The following is an 18,611-nucleotide window of genomic DNA, read 5'->3' on the forward strand; positions in this document are numbered from 1 at the left end:
AGGATAGTCAGCATGGTTTTGTGAAGGGCAGGTCGTGCCTCACAAACGTTATTGAATTCTTTGAAAAGGTGACGAAGGAGGTTGATGAGGGGAAAGCGGTAGATGTGGTATATATGGATTTTAGTAAGGCGTTTGATAAGGTTCCCCATGGTAGGCTACTGCAGAAAATACGGAGATATGGCATTGAGGGTGAGTTGGAGGTTTGGATTAGGAATTGGCTGGATGGAAGAAGACAGAGGGTAGTAGTTGATGGCAAAGTTTCTTCATGGAGTGCCGTCACTAGCGGTGTTCCGCAAGGATCTGTTTTGGGACCATTGCTGTTTGTCATTTTTATAAATGACCTGGAGGAGGGGGTAGAAGGTTGGGTGAGCAAGTTTGCGGATGATACGAAAGTCGGAGGAGTTGTTGGCAGTGAGGAAGGATGTGGCAGGTTACAGCAGGATATAGAGAAGCTGCAGAGCTGGGCAGAAAGGTGGCAAATGGAATTCAATGTAGCTAAGTGTGAGGTGATTCACTTTGGGAAGAATAACAAAAAGATGGGGTACTGGGCTAATGGTCGGATACTTGGTAGTGTGGATGAGCAGAGGGATCTTGGTGTCCATGTACACAGATCTCTGAAAGTTGCCACCCAGGTAAATAGTGCGGTGAGGAAGGCATATGGCGTACTGGCTTTTATTGGTAGAGGAATTGAGTTCCGGAGTCCTGAGGTCATGATGCAGTTGTATAAGACTCTGGTGCGGCCGTATCTGGAATATTGTGTGCAGTTTTGGTCGCTATACTATAGGAAGGATGTGGAGGCACTGGAGGAGGTTTACCAGGATGTTGCCTGGTATGGAAGGAAGATCGTATGAGGAAAGACTGAGACACTTGGGGCTGTTTTCATTAGAGAAAAGAAGGTTTAGGGGTGACTTGATTGAGGTGTACAAGATGATTAGGGGGTTAGATAGGGTTGACAGTGTGAACCTTTTCCCGCGTATGGAGTCGGGTATTACAAGGGGGCATAGCTTTAAATTAAGGGGGGGTAGATATAGGACTGAAGTTAGGGGTAGGTTCTTCACTCAGCGAGTCGTAAGTTCATGGAATGCCCTGCCAGTAGCAGTGGTGGACTCTCCCTCTTTATGGGCATTTAAGCGGGCATTGGATAGGTATATGGAGGATAGTGGGTTAATATAGGTTAGGTGGGCTTGGATCGGCGCAACATCGAGGGCCAAAGGGCCTGTACTGCGCTGTATTCTTCTATGTTCTATGTTCTAATTCTATTTGCCAAAGCTATCTCATGTCAACTTTTTGGCCTCCTGATTTCCCTCCTAAGTATACTCCTACTTCCTTTATACTCTAAGGATTCACTCGATCTATCCTGTCTATACCTTACATATACTTCCTTCTTTTTCTTAACTAAACCCTCAATTTCTTTAGTCATCCAGCATTCCCTATACCTACCAGCCTTTCTTTTCACCCGAACAGGAATATACTTTCTCTGGATTCTTATTATCTCATTTCTGAAGGCTTCCCATTTTCCAGCCGTCCCTTTCCCTGCGAACATGTTCCTCCAATCAGCTTTTGAAAGTTCTTTTGAAATAAATGCAGTTTAATTTATTAGTCCTACCTTGTCCCTGCCTGCCCTGACTGTTCGACTCACGTCTGTTCTCAACTGTACCAGTCTCACATTGATCTCTTTCCTCACTATCTCCCTGGGTCCCACGCCTTTGAAGGGCTTTTGCCCGAAACGTCGATTTTGCTGAAGCTCCTCGGATGCTGCCTGAACTGCTGTGCTCTTCCAGCACATTGATCCAGAATCTGGTTTCCAGCATCTGCAGTCATTGTTTTTACCTTAATAAATCCAGTGTTGCCTGTTCCCTAGTGGGCTCCACCACAAGCTGCTCCAAAATGCAATCTTGTAGACATTCCACAAATTCCTTTCCTTGCAATCCACTACCAACCTGATTTTCCCAGTCCACCTACATATTGAAATCCCCCATGATCACTGCAACTTTGCCTTTTCTACTTATCTTTTCTTCTCCTGGTGTATTTTTCGCCCCAAATCCTGACTACAATTTGGAGGCCTATACGTAACTCCAACTGTGTTTTTTTTTTAACCTCTGTAGTAGTTCCTCGATTCTACCCACACAGATTCTTCACTATCTGACCCTGCTTCATTTCTTACTATTGATTTAATTTCATTTCTTACTAATAAGGCAACCTCACCTCTTCTGCCCACCTGCATGTTTTCAATAGGCTGCATTTGTCTGCAGGTGAATACTTGGGAGACAATATTCAATGTATCATAAGTTTTAGGTTTATTATGGAAACAAAAAACAAGCAATAATCCAGGACAATGATAATTAACTGAGGGAAAGCTAATTTCAGTGGGGTGAGAATGATTTAGCCAAAATTAAGTGAGATCAAAATTGGGCTGCCTCTTGAGAACTGAAAATGTGTTGCTGGAAAAGCGCAGCAGGTCAGGCAGCATCCAAGGAGCAGGAGAATCGACGTTTCGGGCATGAGCCCTTCTTCAGGAATCCTGCCACTGTTTTGGCTCATGCCCGAAACGTCGATTTTCCTGCTCCTTGGATGCTGCCTGACCTGCTGCGCTTTTCCAGCAACACATTTTCAGCTCTGATCTCCAGCATCTGCAGTCCTCATTTTCTCCTGCCCCTTGAGAAGACATGGTTTGAGCATAGAAAAGGTATACTGCTACAAAATAGATATGTCGTTGCAAACAAGTCCCTGGATCACTAAAGAAACAGAGATTATGATGAAGAAGAAAAAGTGAGATTATGACAGATCTCAAGTGGCCAAAGCAATTGAGACTCAGGCTGAAAATGGAAGGTCCAAAACTGAAAAAATATAAAAGTAAGGAGAGAGCAATAAGAGAGATGAGCTGTTAATAAAAAAAAAATCAAAAATCTTCTAAAGCCAAATGAATTGGAACAGGATGGTAAAATGAAAACTGGAGTCAATTAGGAGCCGAAAAGTGCATTTAAGAATGGAGTCAGCTGTGAACCAAGTAAGTACCATTACTCTTAACCAAGGAAGAAATGTTGTCCATTTCATGTTGAAAAAGGAGGTCATTCCAAGTTAGGTTTAACATTTATAATGAGGAATTATTGGATCTGGTTGCGCAATTATAGGAAGGATGTTATCAAGCTGGAGAGAGTTCAGGAGAGATTTACCAGAATGTTGCTGGGTATAGAAGTTTTGAGTTTTGGGAGGTTGAGAGGTGATCTGACAGAAGTTTATAAAATAATGAGAGGTCGCTGCAGTGGCCGGTATATTGGACAGAGCCAAACAGAGAACAGCCAGAGAATTCCTAGAGGCATGACACTCATCCACAGATTCAATCAATAAGCACATCGACCTGGACCCAATATACCGGCCACTGCAGCGGACAGCTGGAACTGACAACCGGAAGCGGTAGATACAAATCACTATAAATGCTGGAGGAAACATCACAGAAGCGCTTCACAGGAGGCTCCCAAGCACTGAGGATGTCACCTAGACAGGGAACGAAATGTCTGCAACACAAATTCCCAGCTCGGCGAACAGAACCACAACATAAGCCCTTCATCAGGAATGATGCTTGTGGGCGAAGGGTGCTGAGAGATAAATGGAAGGGGGTGGGGCCATGGGGAAGGTAGCTGGGAATACGATTGGTAGATGAAGATGGGGGTGAAGGTGACAGGTTGGAGAGGAGGGTGGATCAGATAGGTGGGAAGGAAGATGGACAGGTAGGACAGTTCAAGAGGGCAATGCCAAGATGGAAAGTTTAGACGAGGCTAAGGTGGGGGGAGGGGAAATGGGGAAACTGATGAAATCCACATTGATCCTGTGTGGTTGGAAGATTCCAAAGCAGACGGTGAGGTGTTCTTCCTTCAGGCATTGGGTGGTTAGGGTTTGGCAATGAAGGAAACACAGGACCTGCATGTCGTTGGCGGAGTAGAAGGGGGAGAGGGGTGGTTAAAGTTGTTCAGCCGCATAGCAATGGGGTGCCCTAGAGATGTTCTCTGAAACGATCCGCATGTTGGCATCATGTCTCTCCAATGTAGAGGAGACCACATTGGGTGCAACAGATGCGGTAGATGATGTGTGTGAAAGTACAGGTAAATTTCTGTCAGATGTGGAAGGATCCTTTGGGGCCTTGGACAAAGGTGAGGAAGGAGGTGTGGGCGCAGGTTTTGCACTTCTTGTGATGGCAGGGGAAGGTGCCGAGAGGGGAGGGTGGGTTGATGAGGGGCGTGGAACTGACAAAGGAATTGCAGAGGGAATGGTCTCTCCGAAACACGTATAGGAGTGAGGAGGGAAATAGACCTCTGGTAGTGGTGTCTGTTTGTAAGTGGCAGAAATGGTGGAGGATGATGCAGTATATCCAGAGGTTGGTGGGGTGGAAGGTAAGGACCGGGGGATTCTGTCCTTGTTCCGATTGGAGGGGTGGGGTTCAGGGGCAGAAGTGTGGGAAGTGGAGGAGATGCGCTGGAGATCATCGCCGACCACGTGGGAGGGGAAATCCCGATCTTTGAAAAAGGAAGCCATCAGGAATGTTCTATGGTGGAATTGGTCCTCCTGGCAGCAGATGCGGCAGAGGCAGACAAATTGAGAATAAGGGAGAGTGTTTTTACACGAGGCGCGATGGAGGAGGTGTAGTCCAGGTAGCTGTGGGAGTCACATGAATGGTGGATGCATGATCACACTTTCCCTTCCCATTCCAGCAGAGAATGTAGGATATCACACAGATGGGTGAGACCACTGGATTTAAGGCTACAGTGCCATTCTGGCTAAAGCTGAGAGCATTTATATCTCCACAAAAGTTCAGGGTTCTACAATTCTAATTGAAATTATGAAAATCAACTTCTAACTTCTTTAATCACCTTCCATGCACAAGATGGACAGAATGAAATGGGTCACATTGTGGCTTCATCATCCTTAATTTGTAGGGATTAAATGCTGAAATGTTGAAATTCTGAGGTCTTTTTGGTATTTTGAAATAAGCATCTAATCAAATAATTTCACCCATTTGAAATGGTCTAGAGCAATTCCAATCACTACAGATCATTAGAAATGTACTATGGTAATATAATTCCTTGGCCCAAGAAAAGCTCAGACCATGTTGTCTTCTGCCACTCTCATGCCTGCCTGTTTTGCAATTGAGGAAACTCTAAGTTTTTGCATGTATTCTTTCCATCTTGTACCTTGACTGTACTCTAACCTCTCTAAATACAGATTGTTTAATTACAGTTTTATCTGTCAATCTTCGATTCTAATTTATCCAGGAGAGAACTGTCCTCAAGCCACAAAAATTAGTTTGGTTAAGTATTTTACTTAGATTAGATTAGATTCCCTACAGTATGGAAACAGGCCCTTTGCCCAACAAGTCCACACTGACCCTCTGAAGAGTAACCCACTCAGACCCTATATTCACCCCTGACTAATGCGCCTAACACTATGGACACTTTAGTGTGGCCAATTCACCTGACCTGCACATCTTTGAATTGTAGGAGGAAACCAGAGCACCCAGAGCAAACGCACGCAGACACGGGGAGAATGTGCAAACTCCACGCAGACAGTCATCCGAGGCTGGAATCGAACCCAGGTCCCTGGCGCTGTAGAGGCAGCAGTGCTAACCACTGAGCCACCATGCCACCCTTGTTCTTTTCCATGGTAAATCTCAACCTTACAATATTTTCATCACTGTTCCCTTTACATGTTACCTACTGACAATTGATTAACTTGGCTAATTTCCCAGAACCTGAACCAGCAATGGCATCTTCCTCATTTGGCTTGACAAGTGACACAAAGGCACCTACTTGCTATCTTGGCAAGATCTTGCAAGAGGCCCAAGTTACATGATTTGAGTGAGTCTAAAATAAGCATCCAATTCTCCTGCTTGGACTGGCCAGAACCATATAACTTTCATGGACCAGCATCATCAGCAATCTTTAAGGATGTTACTGCATGCCGATACAAAAATAACTGAAAATTTTCTTTAATTTTTGTGAGGCCAAGGAGTACTGGCTGCTTCTTTTCTCCAATTGGCAACAGACCTTGGTGCACCTGCTCAGTACTAGCAGCCGAAGCATTAAAACAGAATAAGCCGCTTGATGCAATGTAATGCAATAACACTGCTTACTGCATCCCACCAGTTCCTCCCCACATTGCAAACTGAATTTGGTTATCAGATAATTTCAGAATACAGTTTGTAAACTAAATTACAACAAAATTATAGCATTACAGATACCAGTCTTCAGCAAATTCAACTCACTTTACAAGCAGTTGTGATATTGACAAGCAGTTGGGAACACTCTGTCAATAGTACTGAAGACTTGTGGTCCAGAACTTGTGCTCCCCTAGCCAAGCTGTTCCAGCACAGGTACAACAATGGCATCTACCCGACAATGTGGAAAATTGTTCAAGTATATCCTGTACATTAAAAGCAGGACAAATCTAACCAGGCCAATTACCACCCCATCAGTCTACTCTCGATCATCAGTAAACTGATGGAAGGTGTCACCAATAGTGCAATTAAGCAGCACCTGCTCAGCAATAACCTGCTCACTGATGCCCAGTTTGTGTTCCCCCAGGACCACTCAGCTCCTTACCTCATTGAACCTTGGTTCAAACATGGACAAAAGAGGGGAGGCGAGTGTGACAGTCCTTGGGATCAAGGCCACATTCGACCAAGTGTGGCATCAAGGAGCCCTCGCAAAACTGAAATAATGGGAATTCAGGGGCAAACTCTCCGGTGGTTCGTCATAATCTGACGCACAGAAAGATAGTCATGGTTGCTGGTGGCAGTCATCTCAGCTCCAGGACATCACTGTAAGAGTTCCTCAGTGTAGTATCCAAGGTCCAAGCTGTCTTTAGCTGCTTCATCAATGACCTCCCCTCCATCATAAGATCAGAAGTGGGTATGTTCACCAATGATTGCACAATGTTCAGCACCATTTGCGACTCATCAGATACTGAAGCCGTCCATGTTCAAGTGCAATAAGATCCGGACAATATCCAGGCTTGGGTTGTCAAGTGGCAAGTAACATTCACACCATACAAATGCCAGGCTGTGACCATCACCAGTAAGAGACAGTTTAACCACAGCATTCAATGGTGTTACCATCACTGAGTTTGCCCACTGTCAACATCCTGGGGGTTATCATTGACCAGAAACTCAGCTAGAATCACCACATAAACACAAAAACAGAGGCTAGGAATACTGCAGCTAATAACACATCTCCTGACACCCCAAAGCCTGGCCACCATCTACAAGTCACAAGTCAGGAGTGTGATGGAATAATACCCACTTGCCTGGATGACTGCAACCCAAAAACATTCATTGCAGAAATTCAAAGATCCTCAGACAGCACCTTCCAAATCCATGACCACTTCCATCCAGAACAACAAGGGCAGCAGATACATGGGAAGACCATCATCTTCAAGTTCCTCTCCAAACCACACACCATCCTGACTTGGAAATATATTGCATTCTTTCACTGATGCTGGTTCAAAATCCTGGAATTTCTTCCCTACTGGCATTGTAGGTGAACCCACAGCAGGTGGATTGCAGTGGTTCAAGAAGGCAGTTCACCACCATCTTCTCAAGGGCGACAAGGGCCAGGTAATAAATGCTGACCAGCCAATGTCGCTCACATCCCACAAATGAATAGATTAAAAAAGATGGAATGAAGAAATATTGTCAATGCTCAAGGTATACTGAACTTGCCATTTAGACCATAGACATAAAACTGTATAGCACAGGACCCGGCCATTTGCTCCATGATGTTGTGCCGAACATGTCACCAAATTAAACTAATCCCTTCTGCCTGCGATATCCCTTCTTACACTTTCATATACTTACCTAAAAGTCCTTTTAATAGCTCTATCATATCTGCCTCTATCATCATCCTTGGCAACATGTTCTAGTCTCCTACTACATACTGTGTAAAAAACACGTCTCTCTGAACTTTCCCCTTTCAACTTAAATGCATGTCCCTTATGAGACATTTCAACTCTGGGAAAACAACTTTGACTATCAACCTTATCTAAACATCTCATAACTTTATAGACTTCTATCAAGTCTCCCCTCTAGCTCCGTCGTACCAGAAAAAAAAACCCAAGTTTTTCCTAGCCTCTTCTTATAGCTCATATCCTCTAAACTAGGCAGTATCCTGGCAATTCTATTCTGCATCCCCTCCAAGTCCTCCACATTCTTCCGAAAATGTGATGACCAGAATTGAATGCAATACTCTAAGTGTGGTCTAATCAAAGCCTTATAAATCTGCAACATGACATCTTGACTCATGTGCTCAATTCCCTGACTAATAAAGGCAATGTAATGCAATAACATTGTTTACTGCATCCCATCTGTTGCTACAGATTTTAGCTCTTTTGAGGCAGGGAGAGGAGTGGGAGAGAGTAAGGTACGTAAATAAGTAGAGGCAGTACTCAAGTGGTTGTTAATTTACAATTCAACATGATAATTGATTCATATCACAACACTCTGAGGTTGAATGGCACTCATTAAAATATTTCGACAACCCTTCTTTAGTTCAGGGATAAATAACAACCAGGACTCCAATGTCTTTTCTCAACAGTCATTGATTCTTTTGTACCACGAAGAGAGCAGACTTTTAAAAAGTAATTTAATAACTCATTCAGAAGATGGCACCTTTGACACTGCAGCACTCCCTTAGTGTATTATGTTGTCAAGTCTCTTGTGTGCTTCTTTTTAAAAAGAGTTTTCGTTCTTAAATTACAGAAAAGCTTCCAATTACACAATGGTCCAATGAGAGGTCTTGTGAAATACTGTGCCTCTAACTCTAAGCTAAAAGCTCCAAGTTGAAATCCAAGTCCAGGATTTAATGTCGAAGGAAGGAGTCCCTCCTGGAAATGATCAACAGGCATCCTAACAGTGTGACAATGTGTGACAAAGAAGGCAAAAAGAAATATTGCATGATGTGATACAGGGCCTCAATAGCCATAGGTCTTCTTAATCATAAATTGGAAAAAGAAGATTGGCAGTAGTAGCCTGGATGAGGAGTTTGTAGAATGCTTTTGATATACTTTCTGAACTGAACTGGCACATTAAGCTAAGGAAGCAAATCAATAGAGACTGAGGTCACCATTTAAGTGAATATTTTGTACTATCCAAAATAAATACATTCCTACTATAAAGAAAAATTCTAAAGGGAGAACCTACCACCTATGATTAATTGAAGAGGTAAGGAAAAACATCAAACTTAAAGAGAAAGCATATTCCTGATCTAAAATGAATGGCAGGTCAGTTGAGGATATGAAGAAAAGAAGGGCATGTCTAAAAGATTAATCAGGAGGAAGAAATTAATGTATGAAATAAAGTTAGCTAGGAATGTAAAAATGAATAGCAGGAATGTTCACAGATATTGAAAAATGAAGAGATAAATATTGATCTTCTGGAGGGTGAGAATACAAGATATTAGCAGATGTAATGAACAAATATTTTGCTTCTGTCTTCATTGTAAGAGTACAAAACATTCCAGTGATGGCTGTAAAATCAGAAGATGGAAGGGAGAGAGGAAATTAGCATATTATAAACCACAACAAAGCAGAGGATTGGCAAATCATTGGGTCCAGAATAGGGCCTTAAATAAGATAGTACATGCATTGGTGTTAATTTTCTAAAATGTCCTAAATTCAGGAAAGGTTCAATCAGACTAGAAAGTAGCAAATATAACTCTTGTATCTAAGAATGGAAGAAAGCAGGAAACAGGAAACTATTGGCCAGTTAGTTTGACATTTAATGTGTGCTAGGTAAAGAGATTATGACTGAGCATTTAGAAAAATTCAAGGTAATTTGGTAGCTTTCTCAGAGTGAAATCATGATTAACCAACTTGTTGGAATCCTTTGAAGGATTTGTATGTGCTTTGGAGGAAGAGGAACCGATACACACACAACTAGATTTCCAGAAGGCATTTAGTAAGGTGCCACATCAAAACTGATTGCAGAAAATAAAGTCTCAGGGTATCTGTGGTAACATATCAGCAAGAGGGAAGATTATTTTCTACCAGCATGCCAACAAACCAGAGTATATATAAACGGATCCTTTTCTGATTCGCAGCATGAGACAAATGGAAACCTGTAGGGGTTTGTGCAGAATCCTCAACTTTTACCATTTACATCAAAGACTGAGATAAGGGGATAGTAGCTAAAATTGGCAGATGACATGGAGAGAAGAAGGAAAGCACATTGTAAAGAAGAAAGAATCAAGTTCCAGAAGAATATAGAAAAGTTGAGCGGATAAAACATTTGACAGATGCCACATAATGTGGGAAAATGTGAATTGTTAACTTTGACAAGAAGGAAAAAAGCTGGAGAATGACTGCAGAATTCCAGGATACAGGGTGTACAGTCATTGAGTCACAGCACAGAAATAGATCCTTCGGTCCAACTCATCCATGCCGACCAGATATCCTAAACTCATCTAGTCCCATTTGCCAGCATTTGGCTCATATACCTCTCAGCTCTTCCTGTTCAATGCCCATCCAGATGCCCTTTAAATGCTACAATTGTACCAGCCTTCACCACTTTGCCCTGTGTGTGAAAAAGTTGCCTCTTAGGTCACTTTTAAATCTTTCCCCTATCACCTTAAACCTATGCCTTGTAGTTTTGGATTCCCCTATCCAGGGGAAAAGGCTTTGTCTATTTACCTTATCCATGTCCCTCATGATTTTATAAACTTCTATAGGGTGACCCCTCAGCTTCCAATGCTCCAGGGAAAATAGCCTCAGTCTATTCAGTCTCTCCCTAAAGCTCAAATCCACCAATCCTGGCAACATAGTCAGAAAAAAAAAGTTTATAGGCCTTGCACATAATTAAGAAGGCTAATAGAATTAGAGGAATTTATTATGAGAGAAATTGACCATAAATGTAAGGTGGAAGTTATGCTCAAGTTAACAGTGCATCAGTGAGACAAAATCTTGAAAACACTGTGCAGTTTTGGTCTCCTAATTCATGAAAAGATGTAAATGCATTAGAGGCAGTTCAGGGGAGGCTTATTTGATTAATACCTGGAATGTGCTTATTACGAGGATAGATTGAACCTACTGAACTCATTTCCATAGAAATTTAGAAGAGTGGTGGGTGATCTGACTCAAGTGTGTCAGATCCTGAATGCTCCAGACTAGATGGATGTGAAAAGCACATTTCCTCTTGTGGGGGAGTCCAGAGTTAGGGGCACACTTTTAAAATTAGGGGTCACCCTTTCAGTATAGAGATGAGGTGAATTTCTTTTCTCCCAGAGAATACATAACTTTAGAATTCTTTGAAAAAGAAAGCAGTGGAAGTGGGATTATTGAATTTTTTTTAAGACAGAGGTGGATAAATTCTTATTAGGCAAGGGAATCAAAGCCTATCAGGGTTAGATAATAATGTGGAATTTGAATTACAAACAACTATGATCTTTTTGAATAGTTGACCAGCCTCAAGGGCTGAAAGATCTACTTCTGCTCCAATTTTGAATGTTTATATGTATTCATAATATAGAATAGAAAAGTACAGCACAGAACAGGCCCTAAGGCCCACGATGTTGTGCCGAGATTTAATCCTATAGTCAAATATAGTAACAACCTACGCACCCCTCAACTCACTGCTATCCACTTGCATGTCCAGCAATCACTTAAATGTCCCCAATGACTTCGCTTTCACCACCACAGCTGGCAACGCATTCCATGCATTCACAACTCTGTATAAAGAACCTAACTTCGATGTCTCCTTTATACCTTCCTCCTAATATCTTCAAACTATGACTTCTCGTACCAGTCAATCCTGCCATGGGGAAAAGTGTCTGGCTATATGTTCATGGACCAATAGGTTGAGTACCAATCTGTAAATGGTTTCAATTTGGAGGCAGCAAGAACAAGACAGATTCCTGATCAGCAATATGATGGAAAGACTTGGTGCCTCAATTATCAATATTCATAGGTTTAGGTTGCAACACAAATATAAACATACACACTGCCACAACAACTCAGTGAATTACAAAATTCAGTTGGCATGTAATGCAGATCAGTTTCATGCCAACAGTATGGTGTTCAATTCCCACTCTATTTGGGTTGGTTCAGAACCTACTTCTTTGCCCTATTTGTATTGGAGATTGTGATGCTGTGGGTTGGACTTGCCTTTGAGCAGAGAATGGAATAATATGGACTAGGAAGACATTTTCCAGTCATTACCTGAATTATCCCACGCATTACATTTATGATGCTTGCATTTGTGAAATAAACTGAAAATACTAGTGACTTTGCAATATACAGAAAAACAGACAATGTTCTACACAGCACTTAGAGTAAGGTCGTGCTCTGTGAATAGAAGCAGTAGCGAGATGGTTATTTAAGATTTTGGGAAGGATTTTAAATGCACTCGCAATCTTTCATGTTAAACTGTCATTTTATGGTAATATCAACAAAACAAAAATCACTAATCATGCAAAAGTCACAGAATAAAACCATAATTCTTCTGTGGATAAGCAAGTATTTGTGAAAAAAAGGAAGTCCTCAGTCTTTACTAATCACTCTGTAACATCCACAATGCTTTTGACAATTAAAAAAAGCTTGAATGTTTCTATGGGGCTACAACATTTAATGGCATAAACAGATGATTATGTTGTGTAGTACCTTAACTTCCCTGAGATTCATGCATTCTTCCCAGGAATAGAATTTCTTTTTCATCCTGTACAATTAAACACATAGATTATAAAACACAGCCTTAACTGTAACTTGTATTGAGACTACATTAATGCTTAAATGATAATAGGAAGTTAAATGGAACAATGTGAATGATCTCTAAAAATACTGGCTAGGACATTCTCTCAGGGATACAGTAGGCCAGAGCTGACTAATACAAATGTTAAAATAAACATAAATATTCTGGAAAGTTACTTTAATAATTTTGGGAATCCCACAATATTTACATACAACCTTCAATCAGGGTGAACAGCGCTCCCTCATTTAATATTTTCTTAGATTTTATAGTTTTCCAATTAGTATTTAGTCTGTAACTAAAGGCAAAAGATAAAGTAACTTAAGGGCTGTTCTCTCTTTAGAAAGAGATGACAAGGGGCGGTTTAACCTGAGGGTCACCATGCCTCATACAAGGTGAGAAATTGAGAAGGACAGTCCTTCAGCATTACTCTGCATTGCATACCAGATGTCCAGCCAACCAAGCTAACCGAACCACCTCCCACCCCCAACTACAACATATCTAATAAATTAATTATAATTTAATATCCTAAACTTCCACAGAACAAAGCTCAAAATTCAATTACAAAGGAAGACTTGAAGTTATATCTCATCTCTAAAAACCTACAGCTTCCCGGATCTCTTTACAATCAATTAAGTACTTTTGAAATGTAGTCCCTGTTATGATGTAGGAAATGTATCATTCAATTTGTGCACAACAAATTAACAGCAGTGTGATATTCATAGAATCTAGTCATTTTATAATACGATCATGCAAAAACATAAAAAATAGAAATGCAAATAAACTACCTGGCCTTGTTCAGACTGCTTCACTACACAATAAGATAACAGTGACCTCATTCTGGTCTTAACTCTGCTTTACTATCATTCTACTGTTGATCAAAAATCTGTCCAATAAAGCTTTGACTAAGCCTTCACTGCACTTGGTACAAGAGAATTTCAAAAAGCAATGATGCTCTGAGACCATCACATTCTCAATTCTATCTCAAAAAGATGATCCCTTGTTTTTAAAACTGTGTACCCAGTAGTTCTAGATTCCCCAGGGAGTAAAATCCTCAGTATTCATCCTGTTAAGTCCTCTCAGGATCTTATATGTTTTAAGTATACGAAATAAGGTAGGTGAACCTTCAGCGTGGGTTGGTACCTGGGATTTCGATGTTGTGGCTATTACGGAGACATGGATTGGCTGTTGTAGGTTCCAGGGTTTAAATGTTTTAGTAGGGTCAGAGGTGGGGGCAAAAGAGGGGGAGGTGTGGCATTGCTTGTCAAAGATAGTATTACAGCGGTGGAAAGGACGATGGATGAAGACTCGCCATCTGAGGTAGTTTGGGCTGAGGTTAGGAATAGGGAAGGTGAGGTCACCCTGTTAGGAGTTTTCTACAGGCCTCCTAATAGTCGTAGAGATGTAGAAGGAAGGATTGCGAGGATGATTCAGGAGAAGAGTGAAAGTAATAGGGTGGTTGTTATGGGGGACTTTAACTTTCCAGATATTGACTGGGAAAGCGATAGCTCAAGTTCGTTAGATGGGTCGGTGTTTGTCCAACGTGTGCAGGAGGGTTTCCTGACACAATATGTAGACAGGCCAACAAGAGGTGAGGCCATACTGGATTTGGTTCTGGGTAACGAACCAGGCCAGGTGTTAGAATTGGAGGTAGGTGAGCACTTTGGGGACAGTGACCACAATTCGGTGACTTTTACTCTAGTGATGGAGAGGGATAAGTGTGCACTGCAGGGCAAGAGTTATAGCTGGGGGCAGGGAAATTATGATGCGGTGAGGCACGACTTAGGATGCATGGCTTGGAAAAGTAGGCTTCAAGGGAAGGGCGCAATTGATATGTGGAGCTTGTTCAAGGAGCAACTATTGAGTGTCCTTGATAAGTATGTACCTATCAGGCAGGGAGGAAAGGGTCGCGTGAGGGAGCTGTGGTTTAATAAGGAATTGGAATCCCTTGTTAAAGGGAAGAGGGCGGCCTATGTAAAGATGAGGCGTGAAGGTTCAATTGGGGCGATTGAGAGTTATAAGGTAGCCAGGAAGGGTCTGAAGAGAGAGCTAAGAGCAGCAAGGAGGGGACATGAAAAGTCCGTAGTTGGTAGGATTAGGGAAAACCCAAAGGCTTTCTATAGGTATGTGAGGAATAAAAGAATGACTAGGGTAGGAATAGGTCCAGTCAAGGATAGTACTGGGAAGTTGCGTGTGGAGGCTGAAGAGATTGGGGAGACACTGAATGAATACTTTTCGTCAGTATTCACTCAGGAACAGGACATTGTTGCCGATGTGAATACGGAGTCACAATTAATTAGAATGGACGGCTTTGAGGTATGTAGGGAAGAGGTGTTGGAAATTCTGGCAAGGGTGAAAATAGATAAGTCCCCTGGGACTGATGGCATTTATCCTAGGATTCTCTGGGAAGCAAGGGAGGAGATTGCAGAGCCATTGGCCTTGATTTTTATGTCCTCTTTGTCTACAGGAATAGTGCCAGAAAACTGGAGGTTAGCAAATGTGGTTCCCTTGTTCAAGAAGGGGAGTAGGGATAACCCTAGTAACTATAGGCCGGTGAGTCTCACTTCTGTTGTGGGCAAAGTCTTAGAGAGAATTGTAAGGGATAGGATTTATGAACATCTGGATAGGAATAATGTGATCAAGGATAGTCAGCATGGTTTTGTGAAGGGCAGGTCGTGCCTCACAAACCTCATTGAATTCTTTGAGAAGGTGACTAAGGAGGTGACGAGGGTAAAGCGGTAGATGTGGTGTATATGGATTTTAGTAAGGCATTTGATAAGGTTCCCCATGGTAGGCTACTGCAAAAAGTACGAAGATATGGCATTGAGGGTGAGTTGGAGGTTTGGATTAGGAATTGGCTGGCTGGAAGAAGACAGAGGGTAGTAGTTGATGGTAAAGGTTCATCTTGGAGTGCAGTTACTAGCGGTGCTCCGCAAGGATCTGTTTTGGGACCATTGCTGTTTGTCATTTTTATAAATGACCTGGAGGAGGGGCTAGAAGGTTGGGTGAGCAAGTTTGTGGATGATACGAAAGTCGGTGGAGTTGTTGACAGTGAGGAAGGATGTGTCAGGTTACAGCGGGATATAGATAAGCTGCAGAGCTGGGCAGAAAGGTGGCAAATGGAGTTCAATGTAGGTAAGTGTGAGGTGATTCACTTTGGTAAGAGTAACAAAATGATGGGGTACTGGGCTAATGGTCAGATACTTGGTAGTGTGGATGAGCAGAGGGATCTTGGTGTCCATGTACACAGACCTCTGAAAGTTGCCACCCAGGTAAATAGTGCGGTGAAGAAGGCATATGGAGTACCGGCTTTTATTGGTAGAATAATTGAGTTCCGGAGTCCTGAGGTCATGTTGCAGTTGTATAAGACTCTGGTGCGGCCGCATCTGGGGTATTGTCTGCAGTTTTGGTCGCCATACTATAGGAAGGATGTGGAGGCACTGGAACAGGTGCAGAGGAGGTTTACCAGGATGTTGCCTGGTATGGTAGGAAGATCGTATGAGGAAAGGCTGAGGCACTTGGGGCTGTTTTCATTGGAGAAAAGAAGGTTTAGGGGTGACTTGATAGAGGTGTACAAGATGATTAGGCATTAAGATAGGGTTGACCATGAGAACCTTTTTCCACGTATGGAGTCAGCTATTATGAGGGGGCTTAGCTTTAAATTAAGGGGTGGTAGGTATAGGACAGATGTTAGGGGTAGATTCTTTACTCAGCGAGTCATGAGTTCATGGAATGCCCTGCCAGTAGCAGTGGTGGACTCTCCCTCTTTATGGGCATTTAAACGGGCATTGGATAGGCATATGGAGAATAGTGGGCTGTTGTAGGTTAGGTGGGCTTGGATCGGCGCAACATCGAGGGCCAAAGGGCCTGTACTGCGCTGTATTTTTCTATGTTCTATGTTCTAATAAAATTGCCTCTTATTTTTTCAAACAGTTGTTTTAATAATCAGTTGAGAGATTTTGGCCAGGTTAACAGAAGAAAACCAATGTACATTGTAAACAAGACATTGGTTCTACTTCTGATCTGATTAGAGATTCAAATCCTATGAATGTGATTTGAGCCCATGAACATTTTGAGAAAGGCAAAAATGCTTCCACTGAGTCATGGTTAACACTCCAGTTCAGACTAATATGTGTCAAGAAATAGGCTTGGATCCAGATATTGACAAGGACAGCTTGGGCTGAGAGGACTTGTGGGCAGAAATCATTTAATATTCTCATAGTGTGAAGTTTTAACGTAAGGTGGGAAGGGTATAAAAGAGTACAATTTTGACCCCTGAAAGATTCTGAACATGGGATAAGCTTGGTAGGTCGTTATTCTAATAGTTCACATTTAGTACTCTGAAGTCATCCAAAAGTTGACAGTCTGGAAAATTGTAAGCAAGTTAAAGCAGAGACTGACAGCTTTGATACATTATTTAAACAACAAACCTATGTCCTGGGAGCAGGATTCCACAAACAGGATGTTGTCATTAGTCCAAGAAGATGTTTGATTGACCATGCAATTGAGCAATACTGTGTACAAATGTCAGTGCTGATGCAATGTCAGGTAGGTCGGCCAATTGTTCCAACCACCAACTGATCACATTAAACAATATGTTCACATTTAGATTAGATTACTTACTGTATGGAAACAGGCCCTTCGGCCCAACAAGTCCACACCGACCCTCCGAAAAGCAACCCACCCAGACCCATTCCCCTCCGCACCTAACACTATGGGCAATTTAGCATGGCCAATTCACCTAACCTGCACATTTTTGGACTGTGGGAGGAAACCGGAGCACCTGGAGGAAACCCACGCAGACACGGGGAGAATGTGCAAACTCCATACAGACAGTTGCCTGAGGCGGGAATTGAACCCAGGTCTCTGGCGCTGTGAGGCTGCAATGCTAACCGCCGTGCCACCCACAAATGTTCTTAATGGCTAGGTTCATCTGATTCATAATAGTCAAATAACAGACGGTATATAATCAACCCAAGCTTGTAAAACCCAAAACAAACTAACTTTTAAATATGTGATTCTGTGGTTGGACAGTAAGTACAGAACAATTCCAAGTGCACTAAAAGCTATATTAACAAATAATGTAAGATAATCAGCCAAACTTGTAACAGATAGCAAGAGTTACTACAAAGTTTTGAAAATGAAAAGAGAACATAAAGTTGGCCCTCTAAAGAGAGAGACTGGGAAATCAGCAATGGACAGAAGGAAGTGGCAGTTAAATCAAATAAACATTCTGTATCTGCTTTCACTATAGAGGATACAAATAACACCTCGTAAAGCAGGATGAAAAGGAATGGAGGAACTTAGAACAGTTACATTTAACAAGGAAAAGTAATACTCATAGAATAAAACTCAAACTAATAGAATAAAACTCAAACTAATAGTTCAAAGTTTGTGAGAAGATTTGTAGCTCGGGTGCTTGTTGCTGTGGTTCTGTTCGCCGAGCTGGAAGTTTTTGTTGCAAACATTTCGCCCCCTGTCTAGGTGACATCCTCAGTGCTTGGGAGCCGCCTGTGAAGCGCTTCTATGGTGTTTCCTCCAGTATTTATAGTGGCCTGTCCCTGCCACTTCCGGTTGTCAGTTTCAGCTGTCCGCTGTAGTGGCCGGTATATTGGGTCCAGGTCTATGTGTTTGTTGATGGAGTTTGTGGATGAGTGCCAAGCTTCTAGGAATTCCCTGGCTGTTCTTTGTTTCGCTTGCCCTATAATGGTAGTGTTGTCCCAGTCAAATTCATGTTGCTCGTCGTCTGCGTGTGTGGCTACTAGGGATAGCTGGTCATGTCGTTTCGTGGCTAGTTGATGTTCGTGGATGCGGATCGTTAGCTGTCTTCCTGTTTGTCCTATATAGTGTTTTGTGCAGTCCTTGCATGGGATTTTGTACACTACGT

General features: G+C 42.2%; 1 protein-coding gene across 1 annotated transcript in view; it reads right to left on the reverse strand.

Annotated features, from left to right (window-relative positions):
• The window catches only part of mak (male germ cell-associated kinase), a 220,107-nt gene that overhangs the window by 161,094 nt on the left and 40,402 nt on the right, over window positions 1-18,611 (reverse strand). Inside the window, exon 3 of the mRNA XM_043719022.2 lies at window positions 12,640-12,694. Coding sequence (XP_043574957.1) covers window positions 12,640-12,694 — 55 coding nt within the window. The remainder of the gene's footprint in view (window positions 1-12,639; window positions 12,695-18,611) is intronic.

Source organism: Chiloscyllium plagiosum, unplaced genomic scaffold, assembly GCF_037043375.1.
Source record: "Chiloscyllium plagiosum isolate Xiang-an unplaced genomic scaffold, Cpla_swu_hap1 HiC_scaffold_34, whole genome shotgun sequence".
NCBI lineage: Eukaryota > Metazoa > Chordata > Chondrichthyes > Orectolobiformes > Hemiscylliidae > Chiloscyllium > Chiloscyllium plagiosum.